Here is a 20,703-nt window from a genome sequence, read left to right as displayed (position 1 = left end):
CAGGTGAATCAGACCCAACCTGATGAATACCAGCTCTGAATTGAATGGACTGGTAGAGAAAATGCAGATGAATTTCGTTAGTTACGTCCTCCGTATAAACCAGGATGCAGGATACACCCAAATTTTCACCCTCTTTTTTTGGGGGTGGGGGGTGAATGCATCTTATAGTTAGTATGGTAAATGGAAAGGAACTTTGTTTCATCTCCGAGACCGCCTTCTGCTGCACAAATCCCAGCGGATGATTAGGTCCCACAGAGTTGGCCTTCTATGGGTCCCGTCGACCAAACAATGTCCTCTGGTGGGGCCTAGGGTAAGAGCCTTCTCTGTGGTGGCCCCAGCTCTCTGGAATCCACTCCCCCCAGAGATTCGAACTGCCCCCACCCTCCTTGCCTTCCGCAAGACCCTAAAGACCTATCTATGTCACCAGGCATGGGGCAATTAATGTATCCCCTTTTCCGACCATTAAGAGTTATGTGTGGTTGTGACTGTATTGTATTGATTGTTTTTTTTAATGATAGCGGGTTTTTTAGTCATAGTTTTTAATTATTAGATTTGTACTGTACTGTTTTTGCTGTTGTGAGCCACCCCGAGTCTTCGGAGAGGGGCGGCATACAAGTCTAATAAATTATTATTAATTGTTATAATTAATTTTCCCAGGTTGCAGGGACAAAGTAATTCACGAGTGGGAGGTCCTGTTCTTCTAGTCAGTTGTGAACTTTGTATACATAAAGGGTTTTTTGTTTGGAACCTGCCCATCATTATAGAAAGAATTCGGTTGCATTGACATTTGATGAAGGAAGAGTAACACAGTTGGAAGGGACCTTGGAGGTCATCTAGTCCAACCCCCTGCTTATTCGGGAGACCTATACTAGGGATTAGAATTGCCAACATTTGTCAACAAGCTCAGTGTCTTTACCATTGAGCCACCTAGTCAGGCGTCACATGATGTAAATCATGCATCATGACAAATACTGCAACTCTTAACAAGTTGACTACCACCATGTTAATGGATATTAACAGATATTAGTCTTTTGTCCAAATGCAGTTGGATGCGTTATAATAAACCTGGTTAAGCGTATCACGTGAATCAAGCTACATGCAACAGAAAAATATTGTTGCTGTTTTATTAGAACAAAACCTCTTCCAACTTCTTGTCTACAAGCAATCCACCAACACAATTGTTCCTTCGGGGACAGTAATCCATTCCATATTCTTTGCAGCAGACGAAATCCGCTCAATCCAATTTCGCTCCCTCCCCAGTTGAGACATGTTTCAGAATAACAAGCACAAGATGGCACCGTTCACACAGGACCAAGTTGAACATGGTGGCACAATGCCCGGTTTCTCCTGAGGCCTCAAGTGTGCAGAGTTGCTACTCTTACTCAGTAAAACAGTGTGGTCTTATTCAATTTCCTCCAACTTTAGGCCAGTTTCCTGCTTTGCAAACATGGACTTGACCTCCATACACAGCTTGTCAGTCACTTTTTTTTTTTTAACGGGAAATATTTGCTAAATACCCATCCAAATCAAGCTTCCACATTCTTCTTCTGCAATGTTCTTACCTGAAAGATAAGTGGATGCTCATTTGGTTTACCTTAGGTATTACCGATTAAAACAAAAACAATGTTGTCTGGCAGGACCCAGGAGAAGAGCCTTCTCTGTGGCGGCCCCGACCCTCTGGAACCAACTCCCCCTGGATATCAGACTTGCCCCCACTCTCCTTGCCTTTCGTAAGCTCCTCAAAACCCACCTCTGTCGTCAGGCATGGGGGAATTGAAATTTTCCCTTCCCCCTAGGCTCATAGAATTTATACATGGTATGTTTGTATACAGTATATGATTGGTTCTTTAAATTGGGGTTTTTTAGATTATTTTTAATATTAGATTTGTTTACATTGTCTTTTTATTGTTGTTAGCCGCCCCGAGTCTGCGGAGAGGGGCGGCATACAAATCTGAATAATAAATAAATAAAAGGTAAATATAGGCAACAAATACCAGTAATACCTGTGCTTTCTAAATACATTTCCTATGAAAACGGAAAACAGTAGCACTTTCCAATGAATGTTAGACAAATTAGAATATTGGCGAGCAGTGTTCCCTCTAATTTTTTTTTGGGGGGGGGCGGAAAAGTATAGTGTCTGAGCAGCAGTCCCTTTGGGACTGGGCGGCACAGAAATAATAAATAAATAAATAAACAAACAAACAAATAAAAAACCCACCCTGTTTTGCCTCAGAGAATTTCAAAATAAAATACGGTACTGTGTGTCTATAACAGTGAGCTCATAATAGGGCAAGTCTATCAATATCAAAATGCCACTTAAATAGTTGAGCTAGTTTCAAACTAGATTTTGATTTTCTTTCTCTCTTCCTTACTCCCATTCTTTTTCTTTCTCTTTTTCTTCCTCTCTTTTTTCTATCTGTTTCTCTCTCTTCCTCTCTCTCTCCTTCCCTCTCACTCTTTTCCTCTCGGCTTCTGGGCAGGTTTGAAAAACTCTGAGTTGATGATGATTTTTAAGTGAGCGATTGCTCACTGCTCAGCTTAGAGGGAACTATGTTAGCGAGGGAGAATTATGGCTAGCTGTCTTCAAAGGTCAAGCTTCCCAGATATATACCAGTGATAGTATTTCCCAAAACTGTTTTTAAAAGAACTGCAGACCCCATATACATTTAGAGAATCCAGATTGAAGTAAATTTATTACATTTATTTATTTATTTATTTTGTTTGTTTATTTATTCGTTTGTCTTCTATGTCGCCCAATCACAAAGGGACTCAGGGAGCCTAACAGCAATACGGTATATAAAATAAGAACTCGGGACTTAACCAGCCATATTGTGTGAACTTATATTGTGGTTTCTCAACCGTGTTTGTTTTGTTTTGTTTAGTGTATTCCGTGGATCGATCTTATTGTAGTTTATTTCATGCATTATGAGTAAAACAAATGGTAGGATAACATGCTGTGTGAACAGGCATCTTTATCCAGTATACAAGATTCGGCTTTTAGTACACAGTATCTGTAACTTCAAAAAAGAAAGAAAAGTGGGAGGTGCGGAGTTACACAAAGAAAGGTCCCTCTGGAAACCTCTTCTTTATAAATGCAGACGATCGACTTTGTGGACTGTATATCCCGCCTTGCATTGCTTTTCCGGGATATAAAAGATGCAACCCATGCCATTGCCCCTGTGCATTCTGGGACTCGAAGTTCCTGCAAGTATACGTAGAAGTTAAAGGAACCGTTCGTTTGAAATCCGGCGACAAGAAACAATGCAGGAAGAGGAAATCACCAGGTTGAATTTTGGGGGGGGGGGGGGGGGGGGGTGTTTAAAAATAAGGCACTCTTAATAAGATTTCTGATTTCTTTACCACTTTGGCAATTTTTATTATTAGCCCTTGATATTTGGAGTATCAGCACAGCAAGAGAAGTATACCCATTATAATGCTGCAGAATTTTGGAACATCGTAATTCTATGGCTTGATAGCAAACCAAGTTACAAAGTTTGTTTAAATAAACGCATGAAATAAATTATGTTTTATTTGAAATTTATTTATTTATTTATTAGATTTGTATGCCGCTCCTCTCCGGAGACTCGGAGTAGCCCACAACAACAAAACCGTACAAATCCAATAGTTAAAAACAATTTAAAACCCTTAGTATAAAAAACAATCATACATCTCATACACACCATACATAAAGCGGAAACGGCCCAGGGGAAACAATTTTCTCATGCCTGAGGGCAGAGGTGGGTTTTAAGGAGTTTGAGAAAGGCAAGGAGGGTGGGGGCAATCCTAATCTCCTGGGAGAGTTGGTTCCAGAGGGTTGGGGCCGCCACAGAGAAGGCTTTTCCCCTGGGTCCCGCCAGACGACATTGTTTCGTCGATGGGACCCGGAGAAGGCCAACTCTGTGGGACCTAATCAGTCGCTGGGATTCGTGCGGCAGAAGGTGGTCTCGGAGATATTCTGGTCCTGACTGTGTTGTATTGATTGTTTTTAATATTAAGGGATTTTAATTCTATTTTTTATTAATTAGATTTGTATTACTGTTATTGTTGTGAGCCGCCCCGAGTCTTCGGAGAGGGGCAACATACAAATCTAATAAATTATTATTATTATTGTGCTTCTTTCTCCAATTTGTGAATTTGTTTCTCTATTCAATCGGTATGGTACAGTGCTGAAGTCTTGTACACCCAATTTTAAATCAACTCATAGCTTTTCAAAGTGCTAGCAGCCCTTATCTCTCACTAATGAATGCAAATTTACATCTCCCAGGATAATATTGCATGATCCAATCTGGGTCGCTCACCAGGACTGGAGGTTTAGTCTTCCGAGTTCTTTTTAGAAGTTCCCTGAGGATGGATTCCAACACCACTTAAAAGCTTGGAAGACTAAGCCTGTGGTCCTGGTCAATATTGGGTTGCTTGCAACCCGGCACGGGCCGCACTGCACACTGGTAGTGAAAATGGAGTTTCTGAATAAACAGAGATTACATAACTAAAGCGTACCCTAGGCACATGGAGCCATGTCTGTTGGCACGTAAGCCATTGCCCTAGCTCTGCTCCAGCGCATATGTGTATGCCAATCAGCTGATTTTCAGCTTGCGCGGAGGCTCTGGGTGGGGATTTTCGGCCTCCAGAGGGCCTCTGAGTGGAGAGGAAAAGCCTCTGGAGCTTGGGGAGGGCAAAAAACGGGCCTACCAGGTCCACCAGAAGTCGGGAAATGGGCTGTTTCTGGCCTTCAGAGTGCCTCTGTGGGGGTGGGGGTGGCCATTTTCACCCTCCCCAGGGCGGGTGTGGCCACTCACATGTATATGATAGCGTGCACACACACACGTGTATATGATAGCGTGCGCACACACACTTTCGACACCCAAGGGATAAAAGGTTTGCCATCACTGTTCTAAGCACTCAAAACATGGGTCAATTTTTCAGATCTGTACAATATTAAATATTTGTGGCTGGGTGTCATATTGGGCAAGTGGAGAAAGCTGCAAATTGGTCTACCCAGATGCAAAGGCTGAATGGGATAACGTGCCTTGTTCATCAAAGGGTAGGATTAGAATCTTGTCCCTCAAAGATTGAGTAGGATAAAGCATCAAGAAAGAGGATGGTTCCAGTTGCTGTCAGGGAATGTCTTTATCTTTCAGTCCATCATATAATCATACATTACCTTTTCCAAAATATGAGTCAGACAGTGAGGTTAGGAACATGGGCCAGTCCTGGGGGCTGAGGAAAGTTTGGACAAGGACCCTGCATCGGAGGCAGAGAGGGAGCTAGACCAGTGTTTTTCAACCAGTGTGCCGGGGCACACTAGTGTGCCGTGAGACATGGTCAGGTGTGCCGCGAAGCTCAGAGAAAGAAAGAAAGGAAGAGAGAGAAAGAAAGCAAGAGAGAGAAAGAAAGCAAGAGATAAAGAGAACAAGAGAGAGAGAGAAAGAGAACAAGAAAAAGAAAGCAAGAGAGAGAGAAAGCAAGCAAGAGAGAGAGAGAGAAACAGAGGGAGGGAAGGAGAGAGAGAAAGACATAGAGGGAGGGAGGGAGAGAGAGAGCAAAAAAGAGAGGAAGGAAGGAAGAGAAAGAGGGATGGAGAGAGAGAGAAAGAGGGAGAGGAAGAGGGAGGGAGAGAGAAATAATGCGAAAGGGAGAAAGAGAGAGAGAATTTTTTTGTCCAAACTTTTTTTAGCACCCACCCCCCCACCCCGCCCTCTCAATGTGCCCCAGGGTTTCATAAATGTAAAAAATGTGCCACAGCTCAAAAAAGGTTGAAAGTCACTGAGCTAGACAGCAGTGAGGCAAAGGAACAGCTGGAGCCTGTGCCCAGTGCCTATGCACAGAGCTGCCAGGAGACAAGAACAACTAAGAAAGCAGGGTCGATTTGGGAGTAGAGCCACACCTTGGAGATGATTGGCCCTTCCCCATGGAAACAAAAGAGAAGCAAACGGGGACATGGGCTTTTGCAGGGAACAATTAGTCCGTTTCGTCCTTTCAAGAGTGGAAAGTTCTGTTTGTGACTAATAGATTCTGTGCCAAGTTTTGCCTTGCCCTGCATTTGGAAACTAGTTCTCCAAGTGAGATAAAGTTGGTGTTGATAAATAAATATTCCTCTGAAAGACAGTGTGCCAAGCCTTGTGGACCGTGAATGAAAGGAATTCGCAGTTGTGTAAATCAAGGGGTTTGCTGGGACTAAGTCTCCGGTCATGCTTTCTAAGGAAGCATAGGTTGGAATAGTTTAGGACAGTGATGGCGAACCTATGGCACGGATGCCACAGGTGGTACGCGGAGCCATATCTGCTGGCACCTAAGCCGTTGCCCTAGCTCAGCTCCAATGTGCATGGATGTGCGGCCAGTTGATTTTTGGTTCGCACAGAGGCTCTGGGAGGACGTTTTTGGCTTCCAGAGAGCCTCCAAGGGGCTGGGGGAAGGCGTTTTTACCCTCTCTCAGCTCCAGGGAGGCTTTTGAAGCCTGGGGAGGGCGAAACACAAGACTACCGGGCCCATCAGAAGTTGGGAAACAGGCCATTTCTGGCCTCCAGACAGTGTCCGGGGGCAGGGGAAAGTGTTTTCTCCCTCCCCAGGCATTGAATTATGGGTGTGGGCACTCGTGCATGCGCCATCACTGATTTAGGAAGTTTTCAATTCTGGGAATTGGAAGTCTCCACATGTTAAAGCTGAGAAATTTGAGAAACACTGCACTCCACTGTGGAATCAGGTGGCCCCTTCCACCCTGTGTAGACTTATTCCAACGGAATACTTACCGTGTTTCCCCAAAAATAAGACACTGTCTTATATTAATTTTTGCTCCAAAAGTTGTGCTACGTCTTATTTTCGGGGGGTGCCTTATATGTCTCAAATAAGACAAATTCACAGGCAGAAAAGCTGACACCCCCAAAGAAAGTGTCCCGTACGGTACACTGATTACGGTACGGTACCTGTCAGTATGGCACCCACACACAAACGACGGCACTTATATGGTACAACAGTATACTCCCGCTATTGCAGCTTCCGGCCACCAGAGGAACTACAGTCTACACACTGTAGTGGAGACTGTAATGGCGGTGAGACAGCAGCAGACTGTGTCTGCTGTACTGGACGGTACAAAGCGATGGAAGGGGCCAGCAGGGGACGCCACATTATTACGGTACCGCTATGAACAACTTTGGCACCGTATGTTTTTCCAACGTACCGTGTGTAAACTTGACTACGCCTTATTTTCGGGGGGTTCCTTATATTAGCAAATTCTGCAAAACCTCTGACATGCCTTACTTTCAGGGTATGACTTAGTTTCGGGGAAACAGGGTACTTCAGCAAGCACACTGCACCAGATATATTTAAGGAAACGGTAAATCTGACCCGACAATGTTGATGTTCTATTGCTTTGAGAAATATCAAGCAGCTTTTCAAATAATCCACAGGAAATCTGGTAGACAGCCACTCCAATTGGTAACAGGTACATTTTATTTTATATACAGGTAGTCCTCGATTTACAACAGTTCGTTCAAAGTTACAACATCACTGAAAAAATAGTGACACATGACCATTTTCCCCACACTTAACAACCGCTGTAGTATTTCCCATGGCTGGGTGATCAAAATTCAGACGCTTGGCAGTTTGCAATGTCCTTGGAGTCATGGGAATCAACTTTTGCGACCACGTAACAAGCCAAGTCAACGGTTAAACCAGACTGACTTAATCACTGTGTTACTCACTTTAACACCTGCAGGGATTCGCTTCACAAGCGAGGCAAATCTCACTTAGCAAATGTCTCGCTTAATGATAGAAACGTTGGGCTCCGTTGGGGTTGTAAGTAGAGGACTACCTGTACATCCCACCTTTCCACCAACAGAGCACAGAGAGCTCCCCCCCTTTCTCCCCCCCCCATGAAAGCCCTGTTGAGTAGATCAGTGTTTCCCAACCTTGGCAACTTGAAGAGATCTGGACTTCAACTCCCAGAATTCCCCAGCCAGCATTCGCTGGCTGGGGAATTCTGGGAGTTGAAGTCCAGATCTCTTCAAGTTGCCAAGGTTGGGGAAACACTGGACTAGATGACAAACCGTGATAGGCCCACGTTATCCAGGAGGATTCAAGATTAAGGCTAGACGTCATGTTTTAGAACATGGCTCTCCAACCTTGGCCAACTTTACGACTTGTGGACTTCCACTCCCAGAATTCCTCAGCCAGCACATGCTCAGAATTCCTCAGCACATGCTGGCCAAGGAATTCTGGGAGTGGCAGTCCAGTCATAAAGTGGCCAAGGTTGGAGACTCCCGTTTTAGAAGATACTGAAAAGCAAACGCAGCATAACATTATGCGCAGGGGCGGATTCCCGTGTTCTCTGCTACCAGTGCACTGCGCATGCAGTTTCTGTGTGCATGCGTGAGCATGCATGCGCAGGAAGCAAACTCTTATGAGGACGTGAGTGCGTGAAAAAGATTTCAGTGGGTTTTTTGCATGCGCAGAAGCAAAAAATCGCTGAAATCTCTCTCGTGCGCATCCCCTCGTGAGACTTTGCTTCCTGCGCATGCAGGAAGAGAAGCTGCATGCGCAGTGCAACTTTCACTATGGTGCGCCATCCTCATCCATACCAGTAGGAACCCACTAGCGGCTACGCATATGCAGTCTGGCACATCAGTAAGAGTCAGGGACACCATTTCAGAGATGCTAAAAAATGCCTCCTATCCTTTTTCCCCTGTAGCCATGCTAATGTCCCTTATTTTATTTATGTATTTATTTATTAGATTTGTATGCCGCCCCTCTCTGTAGACTTATCCTTTTCCCCCTATAGCCATGCTAATGGCTTCCATGGTAGTTCAGAAATATCGGGGCCGATAAAGGAACATGACATTGCTTAACTGCTGCTAAAGAAACAGCAGAAAGACTTAGCACACTATCTTATTTATCCATTGTTCATCCGCAGTACCTGGCCCGTCATTCCATGGCCACTTACCGCCAGAATAAGAGCCCAACATTTCTGTCGCCAAGTGAATCCTTCATTGAGTTTTGCTCCATTTTGCAACCTTGCCACAGAACTGTTAAAGTGAACCACTGCCGTTGTTAATTTAGTAACACAGCTGTTAAGTGATTCTGGGTTCCCCATTGACCTGGCTTGTCAGGTGGGATCACGTGATCCCAGGATACTGTGCAACTGTCGTAAATAGGAATTGGTTGCCAAGCGTTTGAATTTTGATTGTGTGACTATGGGAAAGTTGTAAGTGTGGGGAAATGGTCATAAGCCCCTTTTTTCCCCCAGGACTGTTTTAACTTCAGTCACTAAACTGAAACTGTTGTAGGTTGAGGACAACCTGTAATTCTCTCCAGTGGGGAAAAGAGACTGCAGAAATGCAGGGATTCATAATGGGGGAATGCCCATTTTGTCTGCATTCCAAGGGCAAATCGCTTGGGAGTAAATGAAACTGTCGCCCTAATCTAGAAACATAGAAACATAGAAGATTGACGGCAGAAAAAGACATCATGGTCCCTCTAGTCTGCCCTTATACTATTTCCTGTATTTTATCTTAGGGTGGATATATGTTTATCCCAGGCATGTTTAAATTCAGTTACTGTGGATTTACCAACCACGTCTGCTGGAAGTTTGTTCCAAGCATCTACTACTCTTTCAGTAAAATATTTTCTCACGTTGCTTTTGATCTTTCCCCCAACTAACTTCAGATTGTGTCCCCTTGTTCTTGTGTTCACTTTCCTATTAAAACCACTTCCCTCCTGGACCTTATTTAACCCTTTAACATATTTAAAAGTTTTGATCATGTCCCCCTTTTTCCTTCTGTCCTCCAGAAGGAAAAGGGGAGACATGACCTCTACCGTTGTGGTCTTGTTTCGGTCTAGTTTACTGTCTCAGCCCATTTTTTTCCAACTAATCCCCGTCCTCCTCTTGTGCACACATGTTACTCCAGGATTCAATGTGGGGGGAGATGGGGTGGGGGGAAAGAGAAAGGGAACAATATTTTTCTCCCCAAATTTTAGAAAAAAACGAGATTCTCCTGAAGCCCAATTCACCCCAATTTAGAAGATGTTACGATTTACTCTCTTATCTTCAGAGCTATTTGTATTTTGAACATAAAAATTGTGGAAAGAATACTGAACTAGATGGAAATCCTAAGGAAGAGGCTGTAGAATCACCTTAGCCAAAAGTTTTGCACCCCAAAAGATTGCTATGGGCTGAAAATATTGGGAGTGACACACAATAACTTTTTTCAACTTATAACCATTTATTCAGTGATCCTTCAAAGTTATAACGGCACTGGATAAAGTGACTTATGACCGTTTCTCACACTTATGACCGTTGTAGCATCCCCGTGGTCGCACCATGAACATCTGGATCCTTGGCAAGTGGCTCATATTTATGATGGTTGCGATGTCTCGAGGTGATGTGATCACTTTCTACGATCTCCTGACAAGCAAAACCAGTAAGGAAGCCAGATTTATTTTGCAACCGTGCTGTTCACTTAATAATTGCACAATTGTGACCAGAAAAGTCAGACAATGGGGCAAAACTCATTTAAAACTGTCATTTAACAACCAAAATTTTGGGCTCAATTGTGATCCTACGTTTAAGACTTAAGCGGTATTGGGGCTGCCAAAGTAGGTCTTGCGGGAGTCGGAATGAAGCAACCCCACAAATTGCTTCATTTCCACTTTCAGAAGGGAAAGGCTGGGGAATTCTGGGAATGAAAGTCTACACATTTAATTTTTTTTAAATTTAAATTTTAAAAGGATAGTTCTACAAGGGAGAGGAGGTAAAAATGGAAGACTGATTTGCAAGGATGCGCTTGGATTTTACCAGTGAAGTTAGAAACAAAGTGGGACCCATCCCGTGATCTCCATGGAATGAATATGGAATCGCAGATTACAACAGGGTCTGTCAACCTTGGTAATTTCAAGATGTATGGACTTCAACTCCCAGAGTTCCTCAGCTAGCATGCTGGCTGGGGAATTCTGGGTGTTGGAAGTCCATACATCTCAAAGTTATTAAGGTTGAGAAACACTGGGTTAGAATCTCCAGTGTAGTAGCCAACAGGTTCCTAAGCCATCCACCACATATCTAAAAGATGCTCATCCAATCCATTAAAATATCATTTTTTGAAAGAGGAAGGGTTGAAATTTCATGTGTCCATACATTCTGCAAGACTTCGGTTCCTTTATGTGGAATCATAGGATTTCCAGAGCTTCTTTGCAAGGCCTGAGGACAACTGTTGACATCTTGCAAAATGTTATGGGACTTCTTCCGGCAGAGTCTGAAGACTGGACAAGGTTGCCTGCTGGTCATCACTGATCTTATGACCTTCAACCACAAGCGGCTACACCGAGGTGTGCAGGAGAGACGGGAAGCCCCTTTCCAGAAGAAAACCCCCCAAAAGAGATAGAAAAACAGTTTGTACACCAATCTTCAACCATTATACCCTCCCCTTCTTAAGAACGATTTTCCACCTCCAGAATTGAGAAGTTATCACCTCTCGCTTTTAGTGGAAGACAGGGTATGTCCTTTGAGGAAAAATAAACCACGCACGCCCAAATAGATATCCATTTGGTGCTATCTTCTTGATAAAAGGAACTATTTCTGCCTATGAATGTGTTTAACTGATGTCCTTTAATAGATTTTTTAAATTATTGTTTTTTAGGAGTCCCTCTTAGAGTCTACATTATTAGACCCCCAATTTTTTCCTCACTTTTTCTCTCTCTGCCTTTTCTCTCCCTTCCTCTTAACCTGAAATCCAGGTTGGAAGAGAAAATTCTGACTGTACATCAGAAATGGAATGCTTCTGAAGTCAATTTGGAGGCAACCAATGTGGTCTTTAGTTTCAAAGAAGAAGCAGCTTAGAAAATATTCACTAAAGCAGGGATAGGCAAAGTTGGCTCTTCTATGACTTGTGGACTTCAGCTCCCAGAATTCCTCAGCCAGTCATGCTAGCTCAGGAATTCTGGGAGTTGAAGTCCACATGTCATAGAAGAGCCAACTATGCCTACCCTTGCACTAAAGGATGGAGCACATGTTACAGATTTCAGACCCTAGCCAACTTTCCATTGCCCACCTTTTATTTCACATTCCATTCATTTTATTCCTTTACTCTTTTTCATTATTGCAAAATATTGCAGCCTACAGATTAACGCACTGAAAGTCATTTGCTCAGACAAGAAGCGTCCCAGAATTATTATAATTTTTTTTTAGAAAAACCCACAAACAAAAGAACAATCTGACAAAAAAAAGAAGATCTCGCTTAGAAAAGGATTCTCCCCATCTTTGAGACAAGAATTAGATCCCAAGTTTGGAAGATTGACTAGTGTGAACCAGCGATAGTACACAACTCGGCCAGTAGGTGAAGTCCTGAGCTTGCTTTGGCTCCGAGGTCTTTTTAAGCAGAAACTTTGCGATCTGGAGAAACAGTGTTGGCCAAAGTTTCCTCCGTGGGTTCATGATTCTTGCTTAGCTACCAAACAAAAGGCATTAACGGATGAGAAGGGCAAGATGCAGTCACTGTAGTTGTCCCTCTGGGAGCACAGAATCTCCAGCAGAACTGACTTGAAAATGCTTTGCCCTACTCCATTTATCTTGGTGTCTTGGCATTGTTATTGTGGTTTGCAAACGTCCCCAAAGGCTTGTTCACTGCAGGTAGGCAAGGAAGCAATTATCCAGAGCTGAAAAAGAACAACAGAAGACCAGTGACATAAGATTACACCTCCGTGTTTCAACATAACATGCTTCAGAGGCAGTTGGAGAAACATAGATCGGTCTCCAATTGAACGAAGGGAGCAAAGTCAAACCAGAAACTACTCAGTCTAATAATGTTCATATGTTCTAAAACAAGGGCAAAGGAGAAAAAAAACAGAGGGAGACATAGGGGAGAATTCCATTTGAAACTTTAACCTGAGCTCCAGATAACTTTTCATGTATACCACTAAAACAGTGTTTTTCCACAATGTCAAGTTTAAAATGTGTTGACTTCAACTCCCAGAATTCCCCAACAAACAGCACTGGTGGATTTCAATTCCCCAGCCATCATTGTTGTGTGGACTTCAACTCCCAGAATTCCCCAGTCTGCAATGCTGGGTGGGGAATTCTGGGAGTTGAAGTGCACACATTTTAAACTTGACAAAGTTGAGAAACATTGCATTGAGCAGTGTTTCCCAACTTTGACAACTTGAAGATATCTGGACTTCAACTCCCAGAATCCCCCAGCCAGCATTCGCTGGCTGGGGAATTCTGGGAGTTGAAGTCCAGATATCTTCAAGTTGCCAAGGCTGGGAAACACTGCACTAGAGAAAAGGATGTCCCCAAATTCTGAGCCATGCCAGAGTTTAACTACCATTTCTTTGACAAAAGCATCAATGGTGGCTGATTGCAAACTTCACGCTAACCTACGGTGTGGTCTTGTTTCAGCCTAGATTACTGTCTCACCTCAGCTCATTTTTTCAACTAATTATAGTTTCCTGAGATATGTAACCCCAACGAAATCCCAGACTATTTACGGGACCCCCTCTGACCTCATACCTCATTGCGGCCAGTAAGGGCCCACAGAGTCGGCCTTTTCGAGGTCCTGTCCACCAAGCAATGACAGTTGGCAGGACCTCGGGGAAGAGCCTTCTCTGTGGTGGCTCCTCCCTATCGATCTTCTGGAAAGCCGTTAAGACCTGGCTTTTCCTGCAGGCCTGGAATTAGATTGACTGCTCTGTACGTATGGTTCTTTTCAGGATATTTTTTTATGGTTTTATTATATTACTGATTTTACTGTGTATTTTGATTGTTTTTTAGTATTGTTGTATTTGAGCCCACTTGTTAGCCGCTCTGAGTCCATTTAGGAATGAGTGGCATATAAATGCAACAAACAAACCAAACAAGCAAACAGTCTTGGGTGAGGGGAAATGGGGACTAAAAATAGGCTTCCCTCTCCACCAGCTGAACAGACCCTTCCCAATATCTCGCTGCTCTATAAGGAATGGGGAATCTGTGATGTCACCACTTGTACTTTTCAGCCTGTTCTCAGTCTCTTTTCAACTTATGATGCTGGAATTCAGCAGCAGTTTGTAGGCAGTTTTATGATCTGCAGTTGGGCTCGAGGGAAACACATTTTAATATAAATAAAACCTCGTAGAACACAAAATTATAGGGTTGGAAACAAGGGTGAAATGCTTCCGGTTTGCTTCTGGACTTCCAGTAGGCCCGTTGGGCTATTTTTTTGCTCTCCCCCGGGTTCAGAAAAACCCTCTGAAGCTTGGGGAGAGCGAAAAATGACCCAAAGGGCCAATTGGGGGTTCAGAAACAAACTTCCAGTTGGGTCGTTGGGCCATTTTTCGCCATTCCCAGGGTTCAGGAAAGCCTCCTGAATGCTGGGGAGAATGAAAATAGCCAAATGGGCCAAAGGGAAGTTCGGAAACGAACTTCTGTTTGGGCCATTTTTCACAGTCCCCAGGTGTTGCGGTTGGCTCTGGGCCAGCTCCTGCAACGGGGAATTTGGACGTTGGGTTAGAAGAGTCCTCAGGTTCCCAGAGACTTGTCTTACTGCCATCAACTTCTGACAGTGAGGATTCTTTGCCAAGGTCACACGCTGGGGGAGAAGAAGAATCAGATAGAGAGGTGGATGCAGCCAGCCCATTAGTTAATGACCCCATTAGTGGGTCATCAGACTCGGAGGAGGATCGGTGGATAGATGCCAGAATGCACAGGCTCATGGCTAGAAGGGACCAACTGCACAGGTATCGTCGGAGATAAGGGAGAACACCTGTGGCTGAGGCAATTAGGCTAATGAAGTTGCTGATAAATTACCAGCGTTGCAGAGAGCACATGTGGGAGTTTATCCGTTTGGAGAAGGATACGTCGTGGTTACTTTGTTCCTGGACTTTCACAGACTTTTTGGGATATTTCACAACTAAGTAAATCTTGTGGACTCACTTGAAGAGGTTTGGCTGTGACACTCTCACAGCTGCTCTTATCTGCTCTGTTTGTTTTTGTCTCTCACAGCTTTCAAGGACTGTTAACTGTGTGTGAGCTAATTTGGTTAGTTTAAAGTGCGTGTGTGTGCACAGCATTATTTTGGATAAACTGCTTTTTTGTTTACCCTGCAACAGTGTGTGTGTTTGAATTCACATTCCTGACTTAATTGGGGCTCGTAACGTGAAGCAGTGAACCAGGGTTTCCTGAAGTGGCCGAAAAGAAGGGTGAAAATCAGCTGGCCAATGCACACATATGCACTGGAGTTAACATAGAGCAATGCCTTGCACGCCCTCAGATATGGCTCCATAGGTTTGCCATAACTGCCATATGTGGTTAGGGAAAAGGAAAGCAAACTACTTTCCTGTAGTTCTTCCAAAGGCCTGGTGGGGAAGCTGGGTCTCAATTTATGAAAGCCACTTACGTGTATAAAGGTTGCAGCTGCAGGTGTGACATCTTCTGTGGTGCCTGGTAGCCGTAGGAATCAAACCCTCCAATAAAATCAACTGTGGAGTGAAAAGACAAGAGGGAGATTGTTCTGGCAAACAGCTAGACAAAATAGTGGCCATTATCTTACTCAAAAGTAGTTATTTTTTAAAAATAAAGTTGCATTGAAACACCCAGTTCCCTGCGTGCAGGCTGAGAGTTCTTAAAATTACCAAGTTTGAAAAAGATGATAGTAAAAGAGCCAGAGATTTCCTTAAGTGGCCAAGGCAAATATTCTTGGCCGAACCTCATTTCCCACTCTCCCACCCCCAGGAATTTCTTGCTTCCTTCAGCTAGTGGTGTGCAGGGCAGGGAATTTCAGCTTAGGAATTCTTACTCCTTCCTCCACCTTTTTTAAAAATTGGTTTGTTTGGGCACGTTAAAAATCCCCAGTCATCAAACCTCAAAAATGACCAAGAAGCAAGTTGGGTTTAAACAAACAAGCCAAGAAACAAAGCCATTTATAGACAGACCTCGATTTACGACAATGGAGCCCAAAATTTATGTTGCTAAGCGAGACACATGTTAAAAGTGAGTTTTGCCCCATTTTATGAGTTTTCTTGTCACAGTTGTTAAGTGAGCCACTGAAGTTCTTAGCTTGGTTGTTAAATCAACCCGGCTTCCCCATTGACTTTGCTTGTCAGAAGGTCACAAAAGGGGATCACGTGATCCAGGGGCATTGGAACCGTCATAAAGATTAGATTATATTAATTTATTGGATTTATATGCCGCCCCTCTCCGCAGACTCGGGGCGGTTCACAACAATGGCAAAACAGTACATAGTGACAGTTTTAGGTTAAAAAATTCATAAAAGCAACCCCAATATATATAAAAAACAAGCACACAATCAATCATACACCAAAACAACATGGGCAAGGGGGAGATGTTTCAATTCCCCCATGCCTGATGGCATAGGTGGGTTTTAAGGAGTTTACGAAAGGCAAGGAGAGTAGGGGCAATCCTAATCTCAGGGGGGAGCTGGTTCCAGAGGGTTGGAGCCACCACAGAGAAGGCTCTTCCCCTGGGTCCCACCAGATGACATTGTTTAGTCGAAGGGACCCGGAGAAGGCCAACTCTGTGGGACCTAACCGGTCGCTGGGATTAGTGCGGCAGAAGGTGGTCCCGGAGATATTCTGGTCCGGTGCCATGAAGGGCTTTATAGGTCATAACCAACACTTTGAATTGAGACCGGAAACTGATTGGCAACCAATGCAGACTGCGGAGTGTTGGAGTAATATGGGCATACTTAGAGAAGCCCATGATTGCTCTCGCAGTTGCATTCTGCACGATCTGAAGTTTCCGAACACTTTTCAAAGGTAGCCCCATGTAGAGAGCATTACAGTAGTCGAGCCTCGAGGTGATGAGGGCATGAGTGACTGTGAGCAGTGAGTCCCGGGTCCAAATAGGGCCGCAACTGGCCAAGTGTTGGAATTTTGATCCTGTGACTCTGCGGATCAGGGGCGGATTGCTCTTAGTGCTACTACCAGTGCAAAATAACCCCTTTGACACTAGGGAGGGGTAAAAAAGCCTCCAGATTTGTTTAAACTTGATGGAACTATGATTAGCGCACTCATCAAGAATTTATTTGAATCTTAATTAAACATGGATCAGTTAAGGTAGCCTGTAGATCTGTTTGCTCAGTGTTATTATTACCCTTTTGGTGAAATTATACATTTACATAATTGGGGGAAAATACTAAAACTGTTAAAAGGACAATATCTTGTATGTCTTTTATCAATTGTATACTTACTGCTGTCTGAATGGTGAATTTTCAGAAGTAGCAAGTAGACAATGTGGCAATAATAATGAACAATAATGGCTACCATTGCATATATGGAAATAAAATAATCATTGGATTATTTTTTTTAAAAAACCCATATTTTAAAAGAAATTCAAAAATATAATATCAGTGTCTTAATTTGCTTTGTTTTTGTTTTATTCAAGTAGCAGGATCTGACAGTATTGGGGGGGGCAGCTGAAAACTTTGTATTTTATAGGCAAATTTGACATTTGCTGTGCAAGACGAAAACTTAAAACATTGCCTCCTGTTCACTGTTGAACTGGAATCCAAAGTCCTCTAATTTCATGCTGTGTTAGCCAGCATGTTTTTGCTTCTGCGCATGCACAGGAAGCAAAATCCTGCAAGGGGATGCGCGCACATGTGGGATTTCAGTGAGTTTTTTGCTTCTGCCCATGCGCAAAAGCAAAAAATTGCTGAAATCTTGTGTGTGCATCCACTTACGAGATTTTTTTCCTGCGCATGCTGGGATGCATGTACTGGGATGCATGCGCATGCAAGACACCCGAAGCTGTGCGCATAGCTCAACTTTTACTACTGGTCCTTTACCGTTCCAGAAGGAACCAACTACTGCTGCGGATGCTGCAATGATAGTAAGCGTGAAAAACTTACAATCACTGAATGAAGGGATGCAAGTCGAGGAATATTTACATTAAAATGAACTCTAAACCAGTTTAAGTTTACTGGATAATTCTAAACCAGTTTAAAACCTGGTGCAAAGTTCCTGCTAGTCTTTTTTAAAAAAGATATCTTTATTTGTTATTTTAAAAATGAACAAAAAATGAAAAAATCAGATACCTTTACAGAAACATGCAAAACAGAAAAACGAAAACACAAAAGGAAAACAAAAGAAAGGAGGAGAGAAGAAAGAAAAGAAGGGAAGGGAAAAAGAAAAGAAAGAAGGAAGGAAAGAAAGAAAGAGAGAGAAAGAAAGGGAGAGAGAGAGAAAGAAAGAAAAAGACAAGGTCAACTCCTGCTAGTCTTTTAATGAGCTGGTTCGCTTGCTAACTGAAGCCAATTTATGGAACTTACTTCTGTGAAAGTTACCTGTATGGTTTGGTAAAGGACTGGAGCCTCTGGTCTGAGGAAGTGCCATTCATTTTTTTTAATTGCATCCAATTAGATATCCTGATTTATTTATTTAGCGAAATTTGCATTCCGTTCTGCTCCAGAGACTCTGAGTGGCTGACATCCAAGTCATAAAACCATATGACGACAACTAATGTAACCATAATGAAAAGCTAAAAATAACAGAGCGTAAGCCACAGTTTACAAAAACCATCTCAGTCCTAGTCTCCAGAGCCTTCTAACGGAGTCCGCTGAGCCATTGGTTCTTTTGCAAAAGGACAGCAGTGATGGGTCCCATGGCACTGGGGGAAGAATGGACTACAAAGACCTGTTGCGGCCCGCCAGCGGCCAGTGGAGCTGGCAGCAAATTTGGACAGTGAGGAGGTTGGGGGGGAACATGGGCCAGTCCTGGAATCTAGGGAAAGCTTAGATGAGGGCTCTGTGTTGGAGGCAGAGAGAGGGCCAAGACTATCTGGCAGTTATCAGCTGCCTCCAGAGTCAGACATCAGCGAGGCAGAGGAGCAGCTGGAACCTGTGTGCGCGTGTGCAGAGCTGCCAGAAGACAAGAACAATTAAGAAATTGTTAATTAAGGGTCGACTTGGGAATAAGGCACACCTTGGAGATGATTGGCCCTTCCCATAGGAAAAAAAAGGAATAAACAGGACGTGGGCTTTTGCAAGAAACAATTTGTCCCTTCAGTCACTGCAAGAGTGTTAAGTACTGTTTGTGACTCTAATAGACTCTCTACCACATTTTCTCCTGCCTACGTTTGGAACTAGTTCTCTGGCAGCGTTGCGAGCAGTGGTGGGTTCCTCCCGGTTGCTCCACCCACCTGCCCGGGACACGTTTCTTCCAGCCACGGGTTCCCCATCACCAGTGCTACTGGTGGGCTACCGGGGACTGGCGCGGGCCCGCTGCATCCGGTGGGAGGGCAGGTGCACTCGCAGGAGATTTGGCTTGTGTCAAATCTTGTGTGAGGACGCTCATGTGTGCGAGATTTTGGTGAACGATTTCCGGTAATTTCTTTGCTTCTGCACATGCGCGGAAACAAAAGAATGTTGGAAATTGGTGAAATCTTGCATGCACAAGCTTCCTCGCATGAGATTTGGCTCCCTGCGTATGCGCAGAAGCCAAATTTCACGCAGGCTCATATGCCCGCCCACTGGTCATGCAGAACTGCCCACGCAGCTCTATTTTCGCTACCACTCTATGGAGTGGCCTGTACCACTAGGAACCCGTGACTGGTTTCTGCGCAGAAGCGACACGGGTGCGATCACTCACACGAACTGTTAGCAATGGGTTTTAGAACCCACTACCGGTTCCAAGTGAGACAAGGTGTATGTTTATAAATATTGCTCTGAAAGACTATTTCACCAGCCAAGCAGACTGTGAATGAAAGGAATTCACAGCTGTGTAAATAAAAGAGGGTTTACCTGGAATAAGACTCTGCTTCATGCTTTCTAAGGAAGCCTAGGTCGGAACAAGACCACTAATTTCAGTGAAAAAGCTCCCGGGCCCATCATCCTTTAACTGGCCAAGGAGGGGAACCCAAAGTTAACAGGGTTAATGGAAGGTGGAAGAAGATTTGATGAATAGCTGATCCTGAATCTACGCTTAAAGATCTTAAAGGCATAAATAAAGGGAACGTATCCAAAGTAGCTCCATTTAACCTAGTGGTAAGTGGGATATTTTATCTAGCAAAACCAGCCAAACATACAGCCCTGTTGATACTTTCCACCTATCTCTTTGTCATTCTGCATTATCTGAGCTTTTCAGATATGCTTTTAATGTATTTTCCATATTAAATTTGCCGCAGCCAAGGCGGCCATCCCATCTTTTTAATGGAGTGTCTTATTAGCTCTGAAAATAAATCAATGAATGTCAAAAAAACAAACCAAAGCTCTATCTCAAAACCCATGGGGGATGGAGAGAGAGAGAGAAAGAGGGAAGAAACACAGGCATAAGAGGACCAGTTTGGGCTCACAGATCTAGAGAGAGAGAGCGTGCTAATGCTTATAATTTGCCACCCATGACTAGGTCTTTTCATGTGTAAAGCTTATTAATAAAGTTCCCTGGTATCAAATCACACAGTGCCTATGCTGTTAGGGACCCCTGCCGGGATTCAAATATATAAGAGCCACTTCTCGCATTAAGTAAGAAGTCCCTTATTTCACACCAAGATTTTAATTTTCCACTAGGCTATTGGAATTTTTTTCAAACCATATCATCAGCCTCTGGCTGACAGGACACTATTTCTGGGAAAATGGCTTAGGGTTCAAGAGGTCATCCCAAGGGTACTTTTTTTCCCAAAAGGTTACTGGACTTTCTCGGTTTTTCTCCTTTGAAAACATTTTGCTCCTCGTTCAGGAAGCTTCTTTGGTTCTTGAAGAAACCGCAAGAAACAGAAGAAGCTTGCAGGTT

General features: G+C 43.6%; 1 protein-coding gene across 1 annotated transcript in view; it reads right to left on the bottom strand.

Annotated features, from left to right (window-relative positions):
- Nucleotides 1–12,021: 12,021 nt before the first annotated feature.
- Nucleotides 12,022–20,703, bottom strand: part of NKAIN1 (sodium/potassium transporting ATPase interacting 1) — a 68,328-nt gene continuing 59,646 nt past the window's right edge. The window contains exons 6-7 of the mRNA XM_070763801.1: nucleotides 15,354–15,435; nucleotides 12,022–12,639 (exon numbers count right to left, since the gene is read on the bottom strand). Coding sequence (XP_070619902.1) covers nucleotides 12,630–12,639; nucleotides 15,354–15,435 — 92 coding nt within the window. The 3' untranslated portion in view covers nucleotides 12,022–12,629. The remainder of the gene's footprint in view (nucleotides 12,640–15,353; nucleotides 15,436–20,703) is intronic.

Source organism: Erythrolamprus reginae, chromosome 11 (assembly GCF_031021105.1).
Source record: "Erythrolamprus reginae isolate rEryReg1 chromosome 11, rEryReg1.hap1, whole genome shotgun sequence".
Lineage (NCBI taxonomy): Eukaryota > Metazoa > Chordata > Lepidosauria > Squamata > Dipsadidae > Erythrolamprus > Erythrolamprus reginae.
This window is presented reverse-complemented; position numbering and strand designations above follow the sequence as displayed.